Source organism: Danio rerio, chromosome 23 (assembly GCF_052040795.2).
Source record: "Danio rerio strain M-AB ecotype USA chromosome 23, GRCz13ab, whole genome shotgun sequence".
Classification (NCBI taxonomy): domain Eukaryota; kingdom Metazoa; phylum Chordata; class Actinopteri; order Cypriniformes; family Danionidae; genus Danio; species Danio rerio.
The window spans coordinates 35,629,229-35,653,364 of NC_141043.1; the positions used below are offsets into that span (position 1 = coordinate 35,629,229).

A 24,136-nucleotide genomic window follows, 5' to 3' on the forward strand; every position below is an offset into this window, starting at 1 on the left:
AATCTCATAGTTAAATAGAAACCGATATGTACTGTATAACTGCAAAAAGGTCCACTTTGAGAAAAAAAAAGAACCACCCTTTTCACCAGGCTGGCTACGGGCCTGAGTAATGTAATCAGATTACAAGTTTTCAGTAGGAGTCAGTCATTTGTAATCATTAATTTTTTAAAGAAACTTACCCAACACTGCTGATGTGCATTGAAATCAGTCACTACTTTAACACTGTATCAACGTCGTGTATCCAAATTGTGGGAATCCAACAAATGATTGTACATTATTTGGGCTACTTTTCCCTCATTTGGGTGGGGTTTGAGTTGTCATTGGGCTGTAAAATGTCTTGGACCTGGCAACCCTGTACATGTATTTTATATATGTATTGTTTTATAAACATCAAAATGTAAACCACACAATGCTCGTCAGAGATTGATATTTTTGTGAGATAGAAGTTATTTTACACGTTCATTAGCCCGCAATAGAATAGCATTTAAAATGGACATCACTGCCAATTAAGCTTAAACAAGCACCTCTTTAAACGAACATTCTTAACTTTATATTGAAAGCTTCTCACATTCCCACATCAAAACACATCGACGAACCATCAGCATTCACAGTGAAGCATCGCGGCTAATGAAGTTGCACTTAAACCCACTCCAATGCCTTGAGCAGCACCTCAGTGGCGATCAGAGGTCTCGGCAGAGCACACACTAAAATATTTATGACCGGCTATTACACACACACAGCCTATTTCATTATTGATGGCGGCCCTTTGAGCTGCTCGCACTGTACTGGACTTCTATCTGTTTGACCAGCTAATTAGCGACAGGCCTCACCACGCTAGCTAATATTGACTAGATGCATAAGCGTCGATGACAGATGGACGGTGTTTGAAAAACTACATCGACCAGCAGCTATTTTCTCACCGCTTGTTTAGCTGTTGCTGCTGCTGTTGTGGTGGTCGTCTCTCCTGCAGCTCTGCGGATGATAAAGTTAATTGAACTGTCTGCTGAAAAACCCCAAGTAACCAGCATATGTGGCGTTGTCGCTGCTGGTTTTTTAGCCGGACTGCCGTCTTTATTGGGCGCATTTAAAGAGACAGTTCACCCAATTCTGTCATTTACTCACCCTTATGACTTTCTAAATGGTTGTTGTTATTGTTCACTAAAACCATTGGAAGTAGTTATCAGTCACTGTAATAAATGAATAAAAATGAAATAGAAGAGACAATTTTCAATGAGACATGCAAACATAATCAACTGTTAACATATTTTCCGGAATTTGTTTTCTGTCATCTGAAAAATTACACTACAATTTGTATTTCAAAGTGAGTTATAAAATGCAAGCTAATAACACTTGTCTAAAGCACATGAACATTTTTATTGGTGCCAAACGAGTGGCAATATTATTGCTTTCACTTATTTTGCTTAGGTTTACATTTACATTTAGTCATTTAGCAGACACTTTTATCCAAATCGACTTACAAATGAGGACAAGGAAGCAATTTTCACAACTAAGAGCAACAAAGAATAAGTGCTATAGGCAAGTTTCAGGTCTGTAAAGTTTAAGAAGGGAAGTATTAGTAGTATTAGTATTTTTTTAATTTTATTTATTTATTTATTTTATTTTATTTTATTTTTTTTTTGTACAGTTAGTGTGATATTCAGAGAGGCAATTGCAGATTAGGAAGTGTAGAGGAGAGTAAATAGTTGAGTTTTTAGTCGTTTCTTGAAAGTAGCGAGTGACTCTGCTGTTCTGATGCAGTTAGGGAGTTCATTCCACCAACTGGGCAGATTGAGCGTGAGCGTTTGCGAAAGTGATTTCGTCCCTCTTTGGGATGGAACCACGAGGCGACGTTCATTCACAGAACGCAAGTTTCTGGAGGGCACATAGATCTGCAGAAGTGAGAGCAGATAAGAAGGAGCAAGGCCAGAAGTCACTTTGTAGGCAAACATCAGAGCTTTGAATTTGATGCGAGCAGCAACTGGCAGCCAGTGCAAACAGACTAGCAGTGGAGTGACATGTGCTCGTTTAGGTTCATTGAAGACCACTCGTGCTGCTGCGTTCTGGAGCAGTTGAAGAGGCTTGACAGAGTTAGCTGGAAGCCCAGCTAGTAGAGAGTTGCAGTAATCCAGTTTGGAGAGAACAAGAGCTTGAACAAGGAGTTGAGCTGCATGTTCAGATAAGAAGGGTCGGATCTTTCTGATGTTATAGAGTGCGAATCTGCACGATCGAGCAGTTCTAGAAATGTGGTCAGAGAAGTTTAGTTGGTCATCAATCGTTACTCCAAGGCTTTTCACCATTTTGGATGCAGTAATGGTTACCCCATCCATCTGGATTGAAAAGTTATGGTGTAGAGTCGAGTTGGTTTAAATGGATTAGGTTTATATGCCTAGTGGCGGTTCTAGTTTATGGCATCCTGGGCGAACCACACCATATCCAACTATTCCCCCCACCCCCTGCCCCTGAAAAAATGTAATTGTAAATGTAAAATGTAATTGTCTCAAACAAACAATTCAGACAGCATACAAACAATCTAAAATTTGACTAATACTTGACCACATCTGGACCTTTCTTGCTTTTTTTGCTGCAAAGTCATCAATTATATCATCATGTAGCCCATTAAAGGGTTTTGCTAAACACTACCCAAAAACATGTATTGTAATTATTTAGTATAAATAAATTTTAAATGTTTAATCACACGATACTGCTACGAGTGTGATATTGGGTTTATACAACAGTTTGACGGCATAATTGTGTATATAAAAACAAAATCAAACATGGAGAGTCTCAAAATACCTTTTGTATGAGGAACTACTTTCTTCCGGATTCAAATCATAAGCTGACAGTTGAGCGTGCATCTTTTAAACTTTAGATATGTAGTGTCTGCTTTTTGCTGGCTGTATGTGGGCAGAGTACTACACAAAGGGTAAAGCAGGTCGCACACCAGAAACGCCGCTCAGCGGCACGCCACGCATTTTAGAATTCTAAACATAGGTTTCTATCAGGATACACACACCGGCGCCGCAAGTCGGCGGCTGTCAGCGGCGCCCGGCCACGGCTCAGGACGCAGTTAATTTTTCAGCCGCGCCACAGAGCGACATCTGATTAGTTTCATGTTAAATATCATTCGAATGTGCGCGTCTGGTGTGTGATACTTTAAACTGGCATGTGCGCGCCGTGTCGCGGCGCAGAGCGACGCTTCTGGTGTGCGACCTGCTTCAAGAGGCTGTAGGAGTTCTGATATTGCAGAATATCGCACAGCTATCAGCCAATCAGATTTGAGAATCAGACAGAACTGTTGTATAAATATATATATACTATAGTAGTAATAGTATATTGCATATATTTGTAGAAAGCTAGCAAAGTATTGGGTTGTTTATATTACTATATTTGCTGTATTATTACAGCAACTAGAATTGCCACAACTGAGTAATTCAAGTTTTATTTGAATTTTTTACTAGTATAGTTCAAAAACACTATAGTAATTACTCTAAATATTTTTCCCATCTGGGTTGTTTTTGTAATTTTTGTAGCTTTAATTATTTTATCAAGTGCCTAAACAAGTTCCATTGAACATTTGTTTCACACTGGCCCTGTCAGAATCTTGTTAACAAGCATCCATTTCTCAGACATGTTTTTGATGTACATTCTTTTCCGTTTGACTGAATTGTGCACATTTGCTCAACCACAATATGGCACCAAATCACTACCTGTCAGATTCTACAAAAGCATTCGACCAATGTTTAAAATGTGTCTTCCAGCACAGTGGTCACCACCGTGAATGTGTTTAAAAACTGCCCAGTGAATCAAAGTTCGCAGTGAATAAAGTTACAAAACATATTGCCTCAGGCTGTTTAGTTGGTTTTCTTGCCTGGACTAGACATCAGTATTGATTAAAAACCCAGCACATCCACATCAGCTCCTCTGGGGGCACTTTACAAACCATCCAATCAGAAACCAGTGGCCCATTACCATTGTAATGTAATTTATCTGAGTGTGGTGTGAGAGAAATGTCCAGCGAGGGATAATGGCTATGTGAAAAGACAAACTGCAGCGCCGGGCTTCATTGGTTCGCTTGTTACGGAGTGAGTCTTGAGTGTGAGTGTTCATTGATGGCAGGGTTTAAATTGCATCCCTAGATTAACCCCAACTAAGTGGGACGAATGCCTGGCAGTTTTTCTCCTCAGACACAAGTCATTCAGGTAATGATAGGGTACATACTGTAGTAGACCGCTGGGAAACTTCTTAATGAGTTGAGAGGAATCGGTTTTTTTAACCAGTAAATTTTATTTATATATAACAACAGTACAAAGTGAATCCTTGGCTTGCAAAATAGGTGTGCTTCATATTTACAATAGGTACACAGTAATATAATATAACAAACGAAAGCAATAAAAAAAAAACAAGACCGACTTTTTTTCTTTTTAAATACTTTAACTCTCTTACACTTTTCACAACACTTAAAAAACAACAAGAACAGACAACCGTAAGTGTTATCATCATCATCATCATCATCGAGGTCATTATTATTTCTATGTACTATGTTACAGGACTCCAGTGTCTACAAAGAGAGATTGGTTTATAATTTAGCGTGATTGAAAATGGAAGGACCGTCACCTCTGAGGCATTCAAACTCGCTACAAAAGCTTTTCCTGCTCTTGTTTTCGTTTCCTTCGGAACAACTGCGATCGGTAATATGAAGAGAGTATGAACATTTCACTTGTTCGTAGCATGCTATTCCATCACAGAGCAAAACATGAGCTAAAAACAATAAAAGTGCACAAAATTGATTCCAAGACCCAAGATTCGTGCCAAATATAAAATTAGCAGCAGTTGTGACCGCCACAGATGACTGCTGATATTTCGGAAAGCTGCCTGGTGCTGTCATATTTTATTCTGCTCTGCAGAATAGCGCAATAAAAATTATTAACTTTTTTTTTTCATTTTATTTCAAGGGATCAAATGTCTTCTAATAAACATTAATAAGCGTTGAGCAACTGAAATCTCTCTCAACAAAGTGCAATTTCCTGTGCCACATCATTTGGAACAAAACGTTAGGACCAGAATACTTTTTGTTCTCGGAATTTTTGCACAAACAGGAGAGCCGTCTCTCCTCGACTGATGCGGCAGCAAATCAAGTTCACATTAAAAACGGAGTCAACGGAAGGTCTTGTAGAGCCGGATGAGCTCTGATGGAGGATAAACGGGGAAGACTGCGGATAACCAAAAGTAGGAAGCTTTATCATGTACCCTTAATGTCACTAACATGCGACATGGCTTGTAGATTCACATATGTTGACTGTACAGTGTGTGTGAGAGGAATGTGTGGTTGTTCAGGAAGAGTGGAGCTACAATAGTTGGCCATGAAGCAATAGTTCATCCCAAGATGAAGAGGACATCTGTCTGATTGAATGACTTTCTTTTCTCAAGGGAACACAAAAGGAGTGTTTGTGAACATTCTTAAAGCCGTGTACGTTTAATTGAGGTGTGAATTGTAAGAGCGCCATAGATATGAGAACATAAAAGCATCGTATAATGTTTATGGGTCAAACACAAAAAGGATTTTCTTTCTTGCATTAAAATAGCTTTAATGTTTTTTTTTATGCTGTGCATTATGATGTGTCTTTGTTTTAATAAGTATTTTACAGTATTCTGGTAATGAATACACCAGAATTTGTTTTCCTTTACTTTAAACAATCCTTTAAACAACTTCACTGTAAAAGCATTTCGTTACTTTCCTTGACTTGACTTTTCTTTAAAAAAAAAAAAAAGTGAGGAACCCGATGTAACTTGGAAGTTGACAATAAATTTTTACATTTATGCACATACACTCATAATTATATTGCTGCTTGTTCAAACTACTTATTTAAAATGAGTTAAAACAACTCAATTCTTAAAAACAACTTGTTTTGGAACAACTTCATTTTTTTATATTCAAACCACATTAATTTGTTAACTCAATCAATTTGTGTCAGGACGGCATGAATGAATTGTGTGGATCCCAGCATTATTTACAGTGTAGTTCATCTACTTAATAAGTTTAAGACTTAATGTTTATTATTTTTTTTATAAATAAAATCAACAAATTACTTGAAAAGCAACGGGTTTACTCCCTTTTTAGTCAACTAATCACTTTTTAAAGTGCAAGTTTTACCCATTTGTCATTTTTGAAAACTCGTCTAGGTTTTTAATTTTTATAAAATATACAAAAAATTAGCATGACTAATTATTTGATATACACTCACTTTATTTGGTACACCTTACTAGTACCGGGTTGGACCCCCCTTTTGCCTTTAGAACCGCCTTAATCTTTTGTGATCTTGATTCAACAAGGTTCTGGAAATATTCCTCAGAGATTTTGCTCCATATTGACAAGATAGCATCATGCAGTTGCAGCAGATTTGTCAGCTGCACCACAAACTTTCACACACTTTCCACTGCTCTATTGGATTGAGATCTGATGACTGTAGAGGGCATTTGAGTACAGTGAACTCAATGTCATGTTCAAAAAAGCAGTCTGAGATGGTTAGTGCTTTATGACACGCCACGCTAATCCTGCTGAAAGTAGCCACCAGAAGATAAAAGGATGGACATGGTAAGCAACAATACTCAGGTAGGCTGTGGCATTGACATGATGCTCAGTAGGTAGTAGTGGGCTGAAAGTGTGCCAAGAAAATATCCCTCACACAATTACACCACCACCAGCCTGAACCATTGATACAAGATCGTGGAAGATCATCTTGACCTACATGCCTAAATGGTCAAGAGTTGCTGCCATGTGATTGGCTGATTAGAAATTTGCGTTACAAGCAGTTGGACAGGTGTACCTAATAAAGTGGCCAGTGAGTGTATCTTGACAAGTATAAGTCAGAACAACTGTTTTATTTTTAGGATATCTGTTAGAGTGAATGGAAATGCTACATTGTTCCATATGTTCATTGTTCCCTATTTTGACATTTTAAAATATATTTGAAAAAAGCAGGCACTAGTATCTAAAATGCTTTCTTATTGCATATAAATAGAATTAATTTCATGACCATACCTGTCAACCCTCCTGTTGTCTCCTGTATTTCACAATTCTATCCCGTTATTATCCCGTAAAGGCATTTTCCCATTCAATTGTATAATGAAGGGTGGAAATAAATATTAAAGACACAATCCTCCCTATACGCAAACCATACCGCAGAACCTCCAGGGGCCGCCCCTTGCTCTTAAATGCAAATCTGTTCTGTGTTTTGATTTTATTTAGGCATGAAAACACTTTAAAAATAAATATAAGCAGATTCCCTTCCTTTCCAATACAAGCAGCATTGCCCCTCCAATGCAATGCTCAAAACAGTCAGTTCATGTAGTGTTGCGTGACTGTCAGATGTGCTCCATAGTGATAAATAGACGCTGTTTCCTTGTACATGCGATTTGAAGCGAAAACTCTGGGTTTTAGGAGCATGTTTGAACAGACATATGCACATAACAACAACAACAATAATAATACTAATAATAATAACAACAACATATAAACATGGCATTCTCAGTGGGTTTTCTTTTAAACAACAAATTTAGCCTTAAATGAGCATAAAAAGTTAGGAAAGCCATCGATATCCCTTACTTTCACATCCTAATGTTGACAGGTATGGAAATGACTCTTTAACTTGTCCCACGTCTTAAGAAATAGACCACAATCCTTTAAATCTCCATTTTTTTTATGAAATAGCTGTCATTTTTGAGTCATACTATATCAATGAGTTCATTGATTCGGTAAACACACTGGTAAGATGCTTTTGTGTCCGTTATAGCATTTAAAAGCCTTCATTGCAATCGCTTGTCAAATATTGACCAAAATATCCTTCAAAAAAATTCTCCTTTTGTGCTCCATGGAAAAGAAATTCAAGACTTGGACATACCCATGAGTGAATAATCGATCATCCGGATGAACTATTCCTTTAACAGATTAATTCATTGTCTTTCATGCAGCTCTTCATTAATCTCCTGCACTGGATCCTATTTTTGATGTGTTTTTTATATATCTCCGATCACACTGTGCACATGACTAGTTGAGATCAAAGGCGAGCTTCAAAGCAGCAGGAGGAATCTGAAGCTAAAGGGGTCTGTCTGTCTCCATCTCATTCCTATGCTCCACCAACACCACCCGTCTGAGAGAGAGATCTGATCAGTCTCCAACAGTTCACAAAGACCGGGAGAAAAATGACACGTCGCTGATTTAATCAACGAGAAACAACAGATTAAATGTTCTAAGGCCACAGGGGGGGAAAAGAAACAACCATTTCGGCCATTTGAGTCGGTATCTTCACATCCGATACTGCATTTTTACTGTTGAGAAGTTAAATCCCGAAAACCTCCGTGAACCTTAGATGACTCTGACCTGAACGACCTTGTCTAGTTGGCTTCGGATGATCTTCAAAAAACCTGCCATCATGCATTATAAATGAAAGCCGTGTTGTCTTTTGTTCATGCGTTCTGTTGACATATTTCATGTCAGGCGGGGGGATAATAATACAAAAAAAAAAAATCCCACTCAAGCTATCAAGATCTAAAGTATTTTACAAATACTTTATATTTACAAACTCCGTTCTAAAGGTCTTTTCGTACCTGAATTTGAAAGTTGAGTGAGTGAACTTCTAAACCGGAGATTCTTTTGTTATTGTACAGTATACAGGGTCCGTTCCCTTAATAAAGCATCAACCGACAAGTGCGTAAGTAAGTGATCTTTTGGCACTTAATCCCGACGGATGTGTACAGAAAGGAAGTGACATGGTATATTACATCATCATAGGCGTTCCTCTGAGTCATCCACAACTCACATGACCTCTTGGCACTTGAACAACAGGAGTAAATGGGAAAGGAGATATTATTATTATTCTTTTTTTCTATATGAGGTACTGTATAATGCATGCAGACTACACACACATTGGACCATACATAATAATTAATACTTTCCGGTAAGATGATCTCAAGCGAGTCTCGTTTGACAGGGTTTTTCCTCCATGTTTGAGCTGAAGGTGCAACTCGTCGCCGCTTTCCTTACTAAATCTCAGCAGCGCTACTATGGAGGGAGGTTCAGTTCTGTAGGACGTCGTGCCGCGGAGATCAGCTCAACTGACCCCCGTTTGTTTTTTAGAAAAGCAACAAAAAATGCGAAGACAAAATAGAGTAACGTTTGTACATTCACATACGCTTACATGTAGAAAACAGGACATATGCACATAGAGAGCCGAGTTGGTCCAGTTCCAAACTGGTCTGTGGTCCTTCGCTGTCGTTTCAAGATAGTTTGGGACATGCTGGTTAAACTTTGGGCCCCATTTTGCGTTCATCACCTAAGATGCTTTGCTGTCTCTCAGGTTGGAGGGATTACTAGAGTGTGGACATGCACACGCGCGTGTGGGTAGCTTTCCAAGGACAAGAAGCCACTCGAGCTTTCGCCACACCAAAGATGAGGAGTTACGCTAGCCGACTCAACAGAAAGAACTCATGTATAAAAATAAAATTTGGAAGTAAAAGCCATCAACTGGACGGTAATGGCGAGGCAGTAGATGTCTGTTTCCTTCTGTCGAATCCTCCTGAAATGGTTTTAGCAAGCACATTTTTGTTGAGGAAGTATCGGGGTCTCGTCAGATCCTGAAATCGAGTCTTGCATCCATCACGCTAATCAGATAGATGAACTAAAAACAAAACAAAATGCCTCAGGAAGCTGCTCGTCCCGCAATGTTTATCTTTTTTTTCCCCTTAAAAAGAAACAACTAAAAAACTGAAGTTTCCAGTCTTGATCCCATCATTAAGACGAAAGCCATGTGAAGACTTGCTTTCATCAAATAGTGACCGCTTCACAGAATCGAAAAAAAGCACAAGCTATTGTTGGTGTGGTGTCTCTAGCAAGTGTTGCTCTCTTCTGGTGTGGAGAGGTTTCGGATGATGGTTGGATTGAGTGAAGCTCTTGTTTTCTTTCTCTCAGCTCTCCAGCGACATGGCGGCGATGAGCTGCTCCACTTTATAGGCCAATCGCTGTTTCTTGGCCGTCTCGTCTTGATCCAGTGCAGCTGTGATCTGGAACATAAGAAAGAGTTAATGAGGCTAGATCTTTGCAAAATAGATTCTTCTACAATATTAAAGTTTGTCCTGCTCCTGTGCATCATTTATGTTACATTTGAGAAAATACAAATGTGACTATGGACCCACATTTCCAGGTTTCTCAGTAGCAGAAGTCTTCATAGTTAAGAGCGCAGTGAGTGGTAGAGTCCCACAAATAATTTTTTACAATCCCATTTGCTGAAATAATAACAGAAAAACTCCACGATGGTGTTATCAAGACTTCCAGAAAAGGGAAAAAAATAGTGTGAGATTGATTACGATAGCCAGAGGAGAGAATAACGTCAAATGTACTGTCCTGTCCCATAGATTCTGCATTAGAAACACCCCTGATTAGCGGTAATTCATTCATTCATTCATTCATTCATTCATTCATTCATTTTTTTTCGGCTTAGTCCCTTCATTATTCAGGGGTCGCCACAGTAGAATGAACCACCAACTTATACAGCATATGTTTTACACAGCGCATGCCCTTCCAGCTACAACCCAACACTGGGAAACACCAACATACTCTTTCATTCAAACACATACACTACGATCAATTTAGCATATTTAATTTAACTATAGCGCATGTCTTTGGATTTGTGGGGAAAACCGGAGGAAACCCACGCGAACACGGGGAGAACATGCAAACTCCACAGAGAAATGCCAACTGACCCAGCCGGGGCTCAAACCAGTGACTTTCTTGCTGTGAGGTGATTGTGCTACCCACTGTGCCACCGTTCAGCCAAGCGGAAGCTAAAAAAACTCATTCAGTGATTCCACTCTTTCCCATAAGTAAGGGCCTTAAAGGAAAGTAAAAAAAATGAAAATGTACTCACTGTTTAATCCCTCTCAAGTGTTTCCAAACCTGTATGAGAATTTTTTTTTCTCATGGACATAAAAGATGATATTTTGAAAAAGGCTGAAAACCTGCAACCATTGACTTCCATAGCAGAAAAAAAACAGCTGCCCAGCATTGTTCAAAATATCTTCTTTTGCATTCAACAGAAGAATAAAAAACTGAAACAAGTTTGTGACAAGTAAAAGGTCAGTAAATGTAGTCCACGTTTTCAGTTTTGGGTGAACTAACCCTTTGATAATGCACTCTTGTTGCTTCTGGGAGTTAGATAAATACCAATTTATTAGCCCTTATTTGTTTTATGCGCATATCCATTTTACGGGAGTACTGCAGATCATTTTATCTTAACGCCTGCACCGGAATTCATCTAATAAATCTTGTCTTGTCAAAATAATTGAAGGAAACACACGCTATCTAGGGTGATAAAGTGGCTCAGTGGTTAGTACTGTCGCCTCACAGCAAGAAGGTTGCTGGTTTGAGTCCCGGCTGGGTGGTCAGTTGGCATTTCTGTGTGGAGTTTGCATGTTCTTCCCATGTTCCTCTGGGTGCTCCAGTTTTCCCCACAGTCCAAAGACATGAGCTATAGGAAAATTGAAAAAACTGTATGGTGTGAATAAAGTGTATGTGTGTGAATGAGTGTGTATGGATGTTTCCCAGTACTGGATTGCAACTGGGAGGACATCTTCTGCATAAAACATATGCTGCGTAAGTTGGCGGTTCATTCCACTGTGGCGACCCCTTATGAATAAAGTGACTAAGCCGTAAAAAATGAATAAATGACACAATATCTACTATCTATGAATATTAATTGAACATCAACGCTGAACAACTAAAATTAAAGCACACATTGCCTACAACGAACAGTCACGTGACTCCATACACGGTAGAGGAATTAATAAAAAATAAAAAAAACAAACCTGGAAAAATTTTATTGATTATAGGTTCTTGAATGTCAATTTCGATGATTTTTTGATTAACAGCCCAGCCCTACAATTTATAATTAATTGCTGGTTATTTAATCATACAACTTATTTATAAAAATTGTTTCTATTAATAACAGCTCCCCAGCAAAATCTTTACAACACACTACTCTATGCCATCATGTCAGATCTTATGTGCAATAAAGAATGCATTATGGTAACATTTCTAAAGCATTTGCCAGGAAAGGTTAAAATTTAAAGAAACGATTCCACTCATTAATTTTCCTTTGGCTTAGTCCCTTATTCATCAGTGGTCGCTACATACCATTTCAGCATGTTTTACACAGCGGATGCCATTCCAGCCGCAACCAAGCACTGGGAACCCCCCATACACTCTCATTCACACACACACACACTCATACACTAGGGCCAATTTAGTGCATCCAATTTACCTATGGAGCATGTATTTGGACAGTAGGGGAAACTGGAGCACCCGGAGGAAACCCACGTGAGAAAGAAACCCTCAAGGCTAACCACTGAGCCACCGTGCTACCCCTTGTTCCATTCAATAGCAATAAAATTAAAGCATAACAATGAAAATCCATATTTGAAAAACATGTTTAAAAGAAACCTTATGAATCTGTGCATAAAGAATGGTTAAACCCGATTTCAAAAGTAAATCAAATGTTGAAAATACTTTATAGCATCCCATGACAGAACAAGAGCGTGGTCACAAAATGTAAAGCATTTATTGAAATGCATGACAAGAAACCAAATGAGAATTGGGTTCAATGAGCAAAGCTGAGTTCATTTAAAAGCATAAAACTGATGGAGGCAGGCTTTAAAGAGCAGACTCGTTCTTCAGACAGCATACTCTATATCTAATTATCACAGAGCAGTTACTGCTCACTGTGATATGAGACTTGGACTAATTTTCAGACTCTGAGAGAAAAATTGCCAGAGACTTCATTCCATGAATATTTCATTGAAAAGGAAAGTATAACTTGACTCTGACCCAAACTGCAGAGTGTCATCTCTCATTTCCTTCTGCATGTTTTTTTTTTTTTTTTTGAAGTGTCGAGTCATGTTGAGTGTGGGAAGGCAGACGGACAGGACAGACGGGACGGACCCCCCTCTCTGTGCTCATGTCATAATCTCAGACTGCCGTGTCAGAGGAACACTACGGGACGTAGCATCATGGCTGCTGTCTGCCACTCATTTACACATCAAACAGCAGAAATAATGGCAAACTAGATCGATCCGGGCATTTCCAGCTAGCCAAGAAGAGGCTTCATTAATGTTCTCGTTCAGATGCCTAAAATGGTGGACGTGAGAGTTCTGGTGAATGAGGGAATCTCTTCCCTCAATAACTGCAGAAGATTGACTGATTGTAAACATAAACTCTTTTGATTGCTGTTCTGGAACTTATATCAATAGGCTACTCTCAACTTTATGAATACGGTTTCTTTTGAATGACATGCCGATACAAACTATACACAAACAGAAATGGAGTAGCCAAAAGTTAAAGGAAAAACTTCAAACTCCCATAATAAACACAAGAGATATTTGGTAGAATGTTCACTTTGCACCCCATCCAAGGGCAGACTGGCCATCTGGCAGACTGGGCAGTTTCCCGCGAGACCGATGTACTTTTTGGGCCGGGCTGATCATCTTCTTATGATCTGAATCGGCCCATAAACACTTAACAGACTGTCATGTTTTTCTGCCTAATTAATTGACGGTGCTGTGATCTGTGATTTTGTCCCAGTCCAGCCCTGACCTCATCTGCTGAAAAAAACTAGCGGTAAGGTATGTTTTGATGCTGGTATGCTGGTTTTAATGCTGGTCTTGCTGGTTTCAATGCTGGTTTTGCTGGTCTCAATGCTGGTCTTTATGCTGGTCATTGATACCAGCTAGACCAGCTTTAAAACCAGCAAACCAGCTTCAAAACATACCTTACCACCATATGCTGACTAACAAGTAAGGGTTTGTGGTAGTTACCAATTTATTTATCAATAATATTGTGAGTGTAATTCTTAAAATGTGCGAGATGTCAGAGTATTTTACAAACAAAACTGCATCAGACTTTAGTATGTGCTTATCATTTACTTTTCGTTTCATCTCATCTTATGTTACATCTTCTCAACCAATCAACGTGGAGAATGGCTTTTTCTCATGAGATAACACACGAGCGCGGCCGTGCTTAAGTCAGTAGTTTTCAGGTTGAGGTTGATCATTTAAGCAATAAAGTGAAAAAATTTGGGCTGAAAAGAAAGGCGAGAAGGACACGGGAGTTTGCCCTTGATGTTCTCATTTTACCTCGTTTAAATGCGTCAAGTGAATGTTTTTTTTCCAAAATTAATCTCATCAAAATAAAGCCACGAAATCGACACATTGCAGATATTCTCAATGCACTCGTGCACACCTCAGAGAGTGTTAAAAATTTAGGAGTGTGCACTGCTTTCAAGCCACTATATTGCGGTCCATGACGGCTTCTAAGTTGTACCGCAAAATGAATCCCTCAACATCTGGCAACACACAGGTATCACACAATGATAGCGACTCGGAGGTGGAGTTTGAACCTTCCCATGGGGTACGCCTAGTTGTTTTTTGTTTTGTTTTACATATTGTGGTAATTTGCACATTGTGTCAAAACGCTCTTAGTCTAGTTAATATCTTTATACTCTCCGTGTGACTCTTGTACCGTAATTTTCATCCAAATACAATAATTTTGAGGTTCTGGTATGATACTTTGACATTTACAATCTGGTAACACTCACACCTCATTTTAATCATGTAAATCTTTATCCAATTGACATTGTATGAATTCATACGACTGTGACACTTTTCAGACAATATTTTTCAGACACTTTTCTGACACTATTCATTCATTCATTTTCTTTTTGGCTAAGCCAACTGACCCAGCTGAAGCTCGAACCAGTGACCGCGTCGCCCTTTTCTGACAATATGTAAAATAGATAAGTTTCCCAGCTGGTATAACAATTACTACATGACTATTTTAAGTTATTTGCTAATTAGCATGTGGCTATTTACATGTTTTGGTACAACCTTCTCAAGTCCCAATATAGTTTAGGGCAGGGGTGGTCCTGGAGGGCCGGTGTCCGGCACAGTTGAGCTCCAACTCTAATCACACACACCTGCTTATAGATTTCTAGTGATCTTGAAGACACTGATTGGCATGTTCAGGTGTGTTTGATTAGTGTTGCAGCTAAACTGTGCAGGACACTGGCTCTCTAGGACCAAGTTTGCCCACCCCTGGTTTAGGGTCTAACCATTCATTTTCTTACAAATGAAACCATAATAATTAGCTACTAAATAGCAAAATATGATTCCAAATGGGACTGAGCTGAAATTCCCCCTTGAACAATTTAAATGCCTTGTTTAAAGACACAGTGTCTTGAATCTCAAACCAGCAATCTTTTAGTTAAACTTTCAGATTCAATATATGCTCTGCTAACATAATTCTTACGAAAGATTCATCCCAACGACAACAAGGAATTATTTTAGCCTCACTACAAACTCAAAAGCATGCTCAAAAAGTCATCAACTAGATGATGAGGCAGTAGATGTGTGTATAGTCCTCCATCAGCATCTGAGTTTTCACAGGACAGCTGTGGTCACATGTGTCTCAGCAGGTCAACACTCCTGCAGCCGCTGGAGCTCCACAGCGTGAGCCTGTGTTGAACGAGCAGCTCATGCACTGAATATTTCATGCGTTTCAGCAGAGCTGCAGGAGCGCATCTCCACATCATTGTGTCTCATTCAGTCGCCTTCATTTTACAGAGAGCGAGTGTTCTCTCTCTCATCAGGTTAAGTGCTCCAGAGCGCTGACAGAGGTAATTATTTTCAGTCGTCCTATTCGCATTGTATAATGAATCTGAATGACTGTGTGCGGGTACGAATTGTCTTGCCACACACATTTGGGCGGATGAACAAAACCACCCTTTTGGCTTCAGCTCTGCTTCATTTTTTTGGGGGGGACAAAATAAACATGGATTGATGGGTTTTTCAGCATTTCTTAACATTAACTATGTTTACATGCACATCAGTAATCAAATTATTTGTCTTAATCTGAATAAGACAATAATATGATTACAGTGTTTACACGAGTTGCTTTTCAAATGTTTCTTTCATGATCCCGTTTTACAAGTTATAACACATAATTCGATTAACATCATTGCGTCACCACGCTATCCACATTTCCTCTGGAGTTTCATGTAATTTCAGGTGATTCATTCTTAATTTGTCACCTTTAACTGAAATTTGGCACTTACACTTTCAATAAAGAACATTTCATGCATGCCCCCTATGACACACAAGACATTGGATTCAAGTATGAACTGCCGAGTGCTGTTTTAATGGAATTTGGTACCGCATGCCATATGGGTAAAAAATCTCCACATTTCGCTATGCAGGTGTCTGTGGTCCTCAGTAGGATCGGTAGGGGCAGAGAATAGAGTCAAACAGCCATGTGTGTATGGACTATGCTGTCACAAAATGATCAATGTTTATTTTCAATGTTTATCATTATTTTGTATTAAGAAAAAATTAAAAAATATTAACTTAAAATGCAGATTTAGATTTGAAATATGTTATTATATAATAATCACATTTTACAACAATAATCTACAATAATACATATCTATAATAATAATAATAATAATAATAATAATAATAATAATAATAATAACAATATTTTAATTGTAAATAATTATTAATAATAATATTTAAATATTTAATTTCAAACAATCATATTATAACTCAGATTATCATTTTGTGTGAACGAATTAAACACTGATTTATATTTACATATACAGAATTATCTACAATAATAATCATATTTTACAATAATAATCTACAAGAATACATATCTATAATGATAATATTCACATTTTAATATTTAATTTTGAACAATCATTTTATAACTCAGATTATCATTTTGTGTGAATGAAAAGCAGATTTATACTTACATAAATTATTATTTACAATAATAACAACAATAATGATACTAATAATAATAATAATAACAATAATAATATTTTACAATAATTATCTACAATAATACACATCTATAATAACAATAATCATATTTTACAATAATAATCTACAATTATACACATCTATAATAATAATAATAATCACATTTTACAATAATCTACAATATTACACATCTGTAATAATAATAATAATAATAATAATAATAATAATAATAATAATAATAATAATAATAATCATCATATTTTAATTGTAAATAATCATAAAAATTATATTTTAACATTTAATTTTAAATAATCATATTTTAACTCAGATGATCACTTTGTGTAAAAGAATTTCTATTTACTTGTGTTAATGGTAAGATTTTATAATTCATATTAATAATTATAAATAATTATTAATAATTGAAAATGTTTAATTTTATATTAATATATAACATATATTATACATATTAAACAGATTATTATTTAACACATTATTAATTTATTTTATTATAAAATTCAATAATATGTCAACTTTAAATATATATTTAACATTTATTAACTTGAATAGTAGATTAATAAAATATATTATTGATAAATTATTATAAATTAGTGTTGAAAAAACAATTTTATTAAATGATATATTAAAATTAAATATACTGAATACATATTATTTACATTTATTAAAATATTATGTTTTCTGCCCTGAAAAATCTAAACAACATCTTTAAAGTTCTCATATTTGTTAAAATCATTCACATAAATGCACTTGTGTAACATAAAAAATGTTTCCCAGTGTCCACAGGAATGTGCTCAAGTACTCTTGCTACACACTCTGGTAGGAAACCACTAAACTCTATTTGCAAATATATAGTCCTTGTGTATAAAAGAATGAAAAGGACACAAAAACAAGTGATTGAGAGTATACGGGGAATGTGAGGACAAGAGAAAACAGACCAGCAAGCAGAGACGGATATTTAGATGAGAGCGAGAGGAGAGGCTGCAGTCCTAAATGCTGTGTAAAGTAAAGGTCAGACTAATGGGTCCCCTGAGTGGAGCTGCCATTACAGTTGGAACATCTCCATCGTGGCCCTTCTGGAGCGCTCTTTGTGTCGGAGTGGCTGTCAGTGATCTAGCTGTGTGTAATCTTCCTCATCAGAAGCCTATTCATTCTGGCTCGCTGTCTGTCTGTCTCTGCACTGCAGAAGTGTCTGTGTGTGTGTGAATCTAGCTGCTGCAGGTTTTCCAGACTGGTTAAGGATGACATCATTCGGTGAAACTCTTATTTTAGGAGAGCCTTCTTTCGCAAGTGCATGTTATTCTACATATACTGTGCTGATCAAGATGATGACTGATTCTATGACTGAGGAACTGCACTACCATACATTCATTCATTCACTCATTCATTCATTTTCAATACAGCTAAATTAAAAGATAACATGACAATTTCATTTACTCTGGATAAGCTGGATTTACTTGCCATATTTTGAGAAAATAATTAATATTTGTCTTATTTTATAAAGGTATGATCTTTTTTCCAATTTCAAATGCATTTTTTTATTAAATCAGAATATTATATACAGTATATATATATATATATATATATATATATATATATATATATATATATATATATATATATATATATATATATATATATATATATATATATATATTTGGAAATAGCCTCAATTTAAATGTCACCTAGCGTTAAACTGTTGAGTTTTATCATATTTTACTCCATTCATCTTATCTTGGGTGAGCGCTTTTAGCTTAGCTTGGCTTAGCTTAGTATAGATCATTGAATCAGATTAGACTATTAGCATCTATCACATTTAAAAAAGTCAATTTTCTAATTAAAGTTTGACTCTTCTGTAGTTAATAGTTCCCGGCTAGGTAAATAGGTTACAGCATTGCGTGTAATATCATTGCGTCTGCTGCATTCATACTACGGCAGTGAAATTCCTTGATTATTACGCTGAAATGACAGTATACTGAAGTTTCTAATTATATCGACCAAAAAAATAGCAACTTTTAATTTTTTTGTCAGTCTTAGTACAGGATAACTACAGAAGATTTAAACTTTAAATCATGTATATCAAAACAAATTTTTTTTGAGCGAGATGATCTATGCTAAGCTAAAAATGCTTCCACCCAACTCAGAGATCGGCTGAATGGATTAAAAAATGATCAAACTGTTTACATCTAGGGGAGTTTTACAATGTGCCTATTCCCAAAAAGTAAGTGTTCCTTTAACTCTTTTGATTGATTTTGTGATGTCAATAATCATGTAATAATATCATATCATATAATAATGTCACTTTATTCTATAAATGACAGCAGTTTTATTTTAAATTCAGAAGAAATGTAATTAATAGCTAGTTCAAAGAACAAGAGATACGCTTTAATGAAACAAAGATATATAATTTTAAAATCTATACAAAAAAAGAACTTCCAAGTGGTCTCAGTTTTCCAAAGCTGTACATATAAAGCAAATTAAATAGTAGTATGCTAGCCAATGAACTAGCCTCTCTGATATGTAAATCATGAAATCAAATGTGTGCTCGTTTTACTTCCTTGACATTAACTGTATTATTTAAGTTGCTTATATTCCACAAAATATTACATATAACAAACATAAATGTATATTCCAGAAAAATAAACTAAATATTACTGAGCTTTTGACTTAACTTCCTGACATTCCAGCAGTTTTTATTCAGTGTAGACTTGAGTCTGCATACTTTGCCTGCAACCATCAATCCATAAAATAAATGTTTTAAATATCATTTTTGTAGGGCGTTTTCAAGAGCAGTCGGTTTTGATACAGGGCTGTTAAAGCGAGGCATAAAGTCATCACTGATATAATGCATGAAATCAATGAGGATGTTTAGAAAATGAAGGCTTGTGGCATGTTTTCAGATGGCGGTTTCACCTCACCTCTTCGCTGTACTTGCTAATGTAGGAGTAAATCTCGTTGAGGGCACTGAGCATGTTAAACTCGCTGGAGTGAAGTCTGGCCTGTTCCGCCAAATACGCATTCATGTCTTGATCAGAGATGGCTGGCAGCCTGCTGATGTCAGCGTAGTACCTGTGGAGACCACCAGGGGGATATAATCAATATCAAACAATCAAATGTGTGTGCAAGCTCATCGACATGAGCTTGCACTTGAGTTCAGATGCAAAAACCTCTCAATACCATCTGAAAATTATGTCTTAAATGAGCGTTTTCATCAAGTTCCTGTGTGTAGATTTAATCATTTCACTTTTATGGCAAAGAATAAGTTATTTTCATTATCTTTAAAGAGAAATTCCTGAACATAAACACAGGGGGCTGAGAAACATGCTAATTTTCGATGGACATTTTGGATGGTACTTAGAGGTTTTTACCTCTCCTAAATTTTCAGTGTCACACATCACAAAATGAATACAATGACTATTGACATTGAAAATGCAGTAAATGGTTAAATATGTATTTGTCTTCCATGTTATTAAATGTTTTACATTTATGAGCCAAATCTCAAGACTGTCTCATGGCCAGTTCCCATCTTTGAATGAGCAAATTTAAGCTACTTGTACATTAAAGGGTTGTAGCTAGATTAGATACAGTTGCGGCCAGAATTTAACAAGAATTATTTATTAAATTTCTCATTAATTGTTTTTATTAACGTCTACCCCTACATCAACCCTAGACCCAAATGTCACAGTAATATAAAACAATAGTTGTACAGAGTATTATTTATGCTATCTATTAAATTATCTAATAAATTGCATTTATTGGATATATAAAAAAACGCTTACCCCCACCCCAACCCTAAACCAATCGGTCACAGTAAAAATATTAGTTATTGTTATACAGTGTCATAATAAATGCTGCTATACTGATATCAAATTTCCGACTTGCCACGTATCAAATCTAGACTTTACCACATTAATGTGGCATTCAGAAAAAAATAAAACACAGAGGAACATAAAATAACCTACTGCCAGCTAGCATTTCTGAAGTGCTATTGCAAAGCAAAACAAACAGCGTGCAGAAGTATAAATGCACCATGGGGGCGATCCCTCATCAAAGAAGCATAAACCAGCCTTAATTTTCCCCGATATATTTCTAATAACATAGGAACTTGATACCTTTTGTGACTGAAAACCATGTTCTCTGGTGTGACAATATCATTTTAAATCACCAATTCGCTGAAAACTTTAAAAACCCCATTCATTTGAGTATATTTTACATCTGTAACTTTTCTGGAACCACTATAAAATTGTTACGCTTCATTGTCCATTTACTGAAAATGTCCATCAAGTATGACAACTGGAGATCAAAATATTAATCATATTTTTAAAAAAACCCAATAGCACTATATAAAATAAGTGTCTAGCAATGAAGATAAATCTCTCTCACGCTATTTGCATATTATATTATTACATATTGTACATAATATATGTACATATTACATAATATATACATAATATATGCACTAGGGCTGCACATTATATTATTTCAACATCGATATCGTAATGTGATCATTCACAATAGTTACATCGCAGCATATGCAATGTGGAATCTGGTTTATAGTTTATTATTTGCATGTGTTTTTGAGGCATGAGGACTTTAAAAGCATTCCGGCATAAGAAATTGTAGTATTTGTAACTTTAATAATGATTAATTTTATTGAATTACTTATTCAATGAAGACCTTGCAGTATTATTTTACATGTGACTATTCAATTACTGTACCTGAGTACTGTAAAACACTGTTTATTTCATTTGTATCTTTTTCTCTATTCTATTAATCTCTCCTCATGGATTGTTTTTTTATTTGTTATGCATGATTTAGTCCCCTACAGAATTGTCCCAATCAATCTAAAATGATTCATTCTTTCCAAATAGAGATTTTCCAGTCATCTGGTGAAATTGTATTCATATCACAATATATATAGCAGAAAAACAAAACAAAGTTCGATTTTTCCAATATCATGCAGCCCTTATATGTACATATTATTACATATATTATATTATATTATATTATATTATTATATTATATTACATTACATTACATTACATTACATTACATTGTATTGTATTGTATTGTATTATATTATATTGTATTATATTATATTATATTATATTATATTATATTATATTATATTATATTATATTATATTATATTATATTATATTATATTATATTATATTATATTATTATATTACATTACATTACATTACATTATATTATATATTATTATATTATATTATTATATTACATTACATTACATTACATTATATTATATTATATTATATTGTATTGTATTGTATTATATTATTTTATATTATATTATATTATATTATATTATATTATATTATATTATATTATATTATATTATATTATATTATATTATATTATATTATATTGTATTGTATTATATTATATTGTATTATATTATTTTATATTATATTATATTATATTATATTATATTAAATTATATTATATTATATTATATTATATTATATTATATTATATTATATTATATTATATTATATTATATTATATTATATTATATTACTACACTAAAAGTTTTTCAGATTTTCTACCATGTCACACCATAGGATGTATTTAATATTCATTAAAAAAAACCCGTAAAAGAATTGGAAAAGTTAGTGATCTCTTATATTTTTTCAAACATCAGAATGTAACATAAATAAAAATAAATGAATGCCTATTTGTCAACTACCCTTATTCTTCGCTATTCTATTGAATTATTGACATTGTTTAAAGGAAATAAGAACTGTGGCTTGTTACAAGAACACATAAACAAAAAGAATAAAGTCGGACTAGTTTTACCTTTCTACCCAGTTCTTGTAGTTGGGGATATCTTTAGCATAAAGCAGCTTATTAGAGGGTGAATCCTTGCCCAGTCTGTGTTCAGATGTGGAGCAGGAGTCCATGAAGGTTTGAGCCACCACAGACAGACAGGCGTCCGTGATGCTGCTCTTATGAATGTCAAAAACAAACTGGGGGTTCTTGATCACATTCACCCAGAAGCGCAGAGGAAGGCTGCAGGGAATAAACAGACGCATGCAAGAACAAGGTCAGAACGCTTGGTGTTATAGAAATGCAATTTTAAAGATAGGTAGATCATTTGAGTATGTTTTCTCACCAGTTGCTTTTCCAGGTGTGGCGGACATCAGTGTCATGGATGCCATGCTTGTCCGCTTGCTCGTCCAGGAAGTCAAACATATATTTGATTGCTAAAGGAAGCGCACTGCCTCTGTGAACTGTACTGAAAAGAGTCTCGAACAGGTCATCCACGAATTTCTGTAGCGTACCCTAAATGGGAAAAAGAAAGCCATCATTAAAAATAATTAGTAAAGGAATAATATTGCACATTTTTCATTGCAGCATGTCTTGCTTTACACAACAAAGTGTCTGCAAAAAAAGGCTTTAGTCCTACAAATTTTTAAAACAAGAAGCATTTTCTAAGCAAGCTAAAAATAATGTGTTGTTTCAAGAAATAATATGCCCGAATTAAGTGAGTTTTCTCTTAAAACAAGCATAATAATCTGCCAATGGTTTAAGCATAAAAGTCTTGTTTTTTCTTTTGAGATAATATTACTTTGCTTACCACATTGGCAGATCTTGACACAATATTCAGTCCCTCTAGGATTTAACAATTTTGCAATTGCTAAATTTATCGCAAAATCAAGCAAACGTCGCATATTTTCTGAAATGCCACTGATTTCCTGCAAATTCAGGGTCTAGGAGCTTTCTATGACATCATCACGACACTGATTCAACTAAAACAAAGGCCATGTGGACACAACAACCCTGGCTAAGCCATGATTTTACACACATCAATATTGTAGGGTATCAGTATGTACCTTTACGCTAGTGTGTAATCTGAGGCGTTACCTTAGTAGCTAGCAGGCGGGTGAGGTAGATCTCAGATACCATCTTGCTGCCGCGGTCGCCCTCCTTTTGGTCCCCATGCTCATGGTTCTTCACCAGATGCCAGACTTTGACTCCGCTCTCCAGATCTGGAGTAATCATTGGAGCACGAGAGCGCAGGCTGTCCGGACTGCCCGTGTACCGGAATGTTGAGTCTGTGGGAATAGCGAAAGAGAGATAAAGAAAGAGGATTATGATCTTACATCGCCATTCTTCCACGTTGTCTTTCTTTTGGGATGAATAAAAAAAAAAGAGCAAGGCTCTCTCACATTTCATTTGCTCTGTCTAACCCTCTGTATCTCTCTCTCTCTGCAGAGGACTCATCTCTGTATTAG

General features: G+C 35.9%; 2 protein-coding genes across 28 annotated transcripts in view; both read right to left on the reverse strand.

The window, feature by feature from the left end:
- The window catches only part of LOC147831329 (uncharacterized), an 85,812-nt gene extending 84,644 nt beyond the window's left edge, over positions 1-1,168 (reverse strand). For 3 of the 7 annotated variants that reach the window (XM_087307515.1, XM_087307514.1, XM_087307513.1), the window contains exon 1: positions 921-1,162. In XM_087307515.1, coding sequence (XP_087163641.1) covers positions 921-1,084 — 164 coding nt within the window. In that variant the 5' untranslated portion in view covers positions 1,085-1,162. Of the gene's footprint in view, positions 1-920 lie in introns of all 7 variants that reach the window. The other 4 variants (XR_015523771.1, XR_015523772.1, XM_087307511.1 and 1 more) reach the window with 3 other exon arrangements.
- Positions 1,169-4,264: 3,096 nt separating this feature from the next.
- Positions 4,265-24,136, reverse strand: part of plxna2 (plexin A2) — a 775,091-nt gene continuing 755,219 nt past the window's right edge. For all 21 annotated transcript variants that reach the window (XM_087307494.1, XM_087307492.1, XM_087307488.1 and 18 more), the window contains 5 exons: positions 23,766-23,956; positions 23,014-23,183; positions 22,698-22,910; positions 19,794-19,944; positions 4,265-10,056 (listed from right to left, as the gene is read on the reverse strand). In XM_087307494.1, the coding sequence (XP_087163620.1) occupies positions 9,961-10,056; positions 19,794-19,944; positions 22,698-22,910; positions 23,014-23,183; positions 23,766-23,956 (821 nt within the window). In that variant the 3' untranslated portion in view covers positions 4,265-9,960. The remainder of the gene's footprint in view (positions 10,057-19,793; positions 19,945-22,697; positions 22,911-23,013; positions 23,184-23,765; positions 23,957-24,136) is intronic.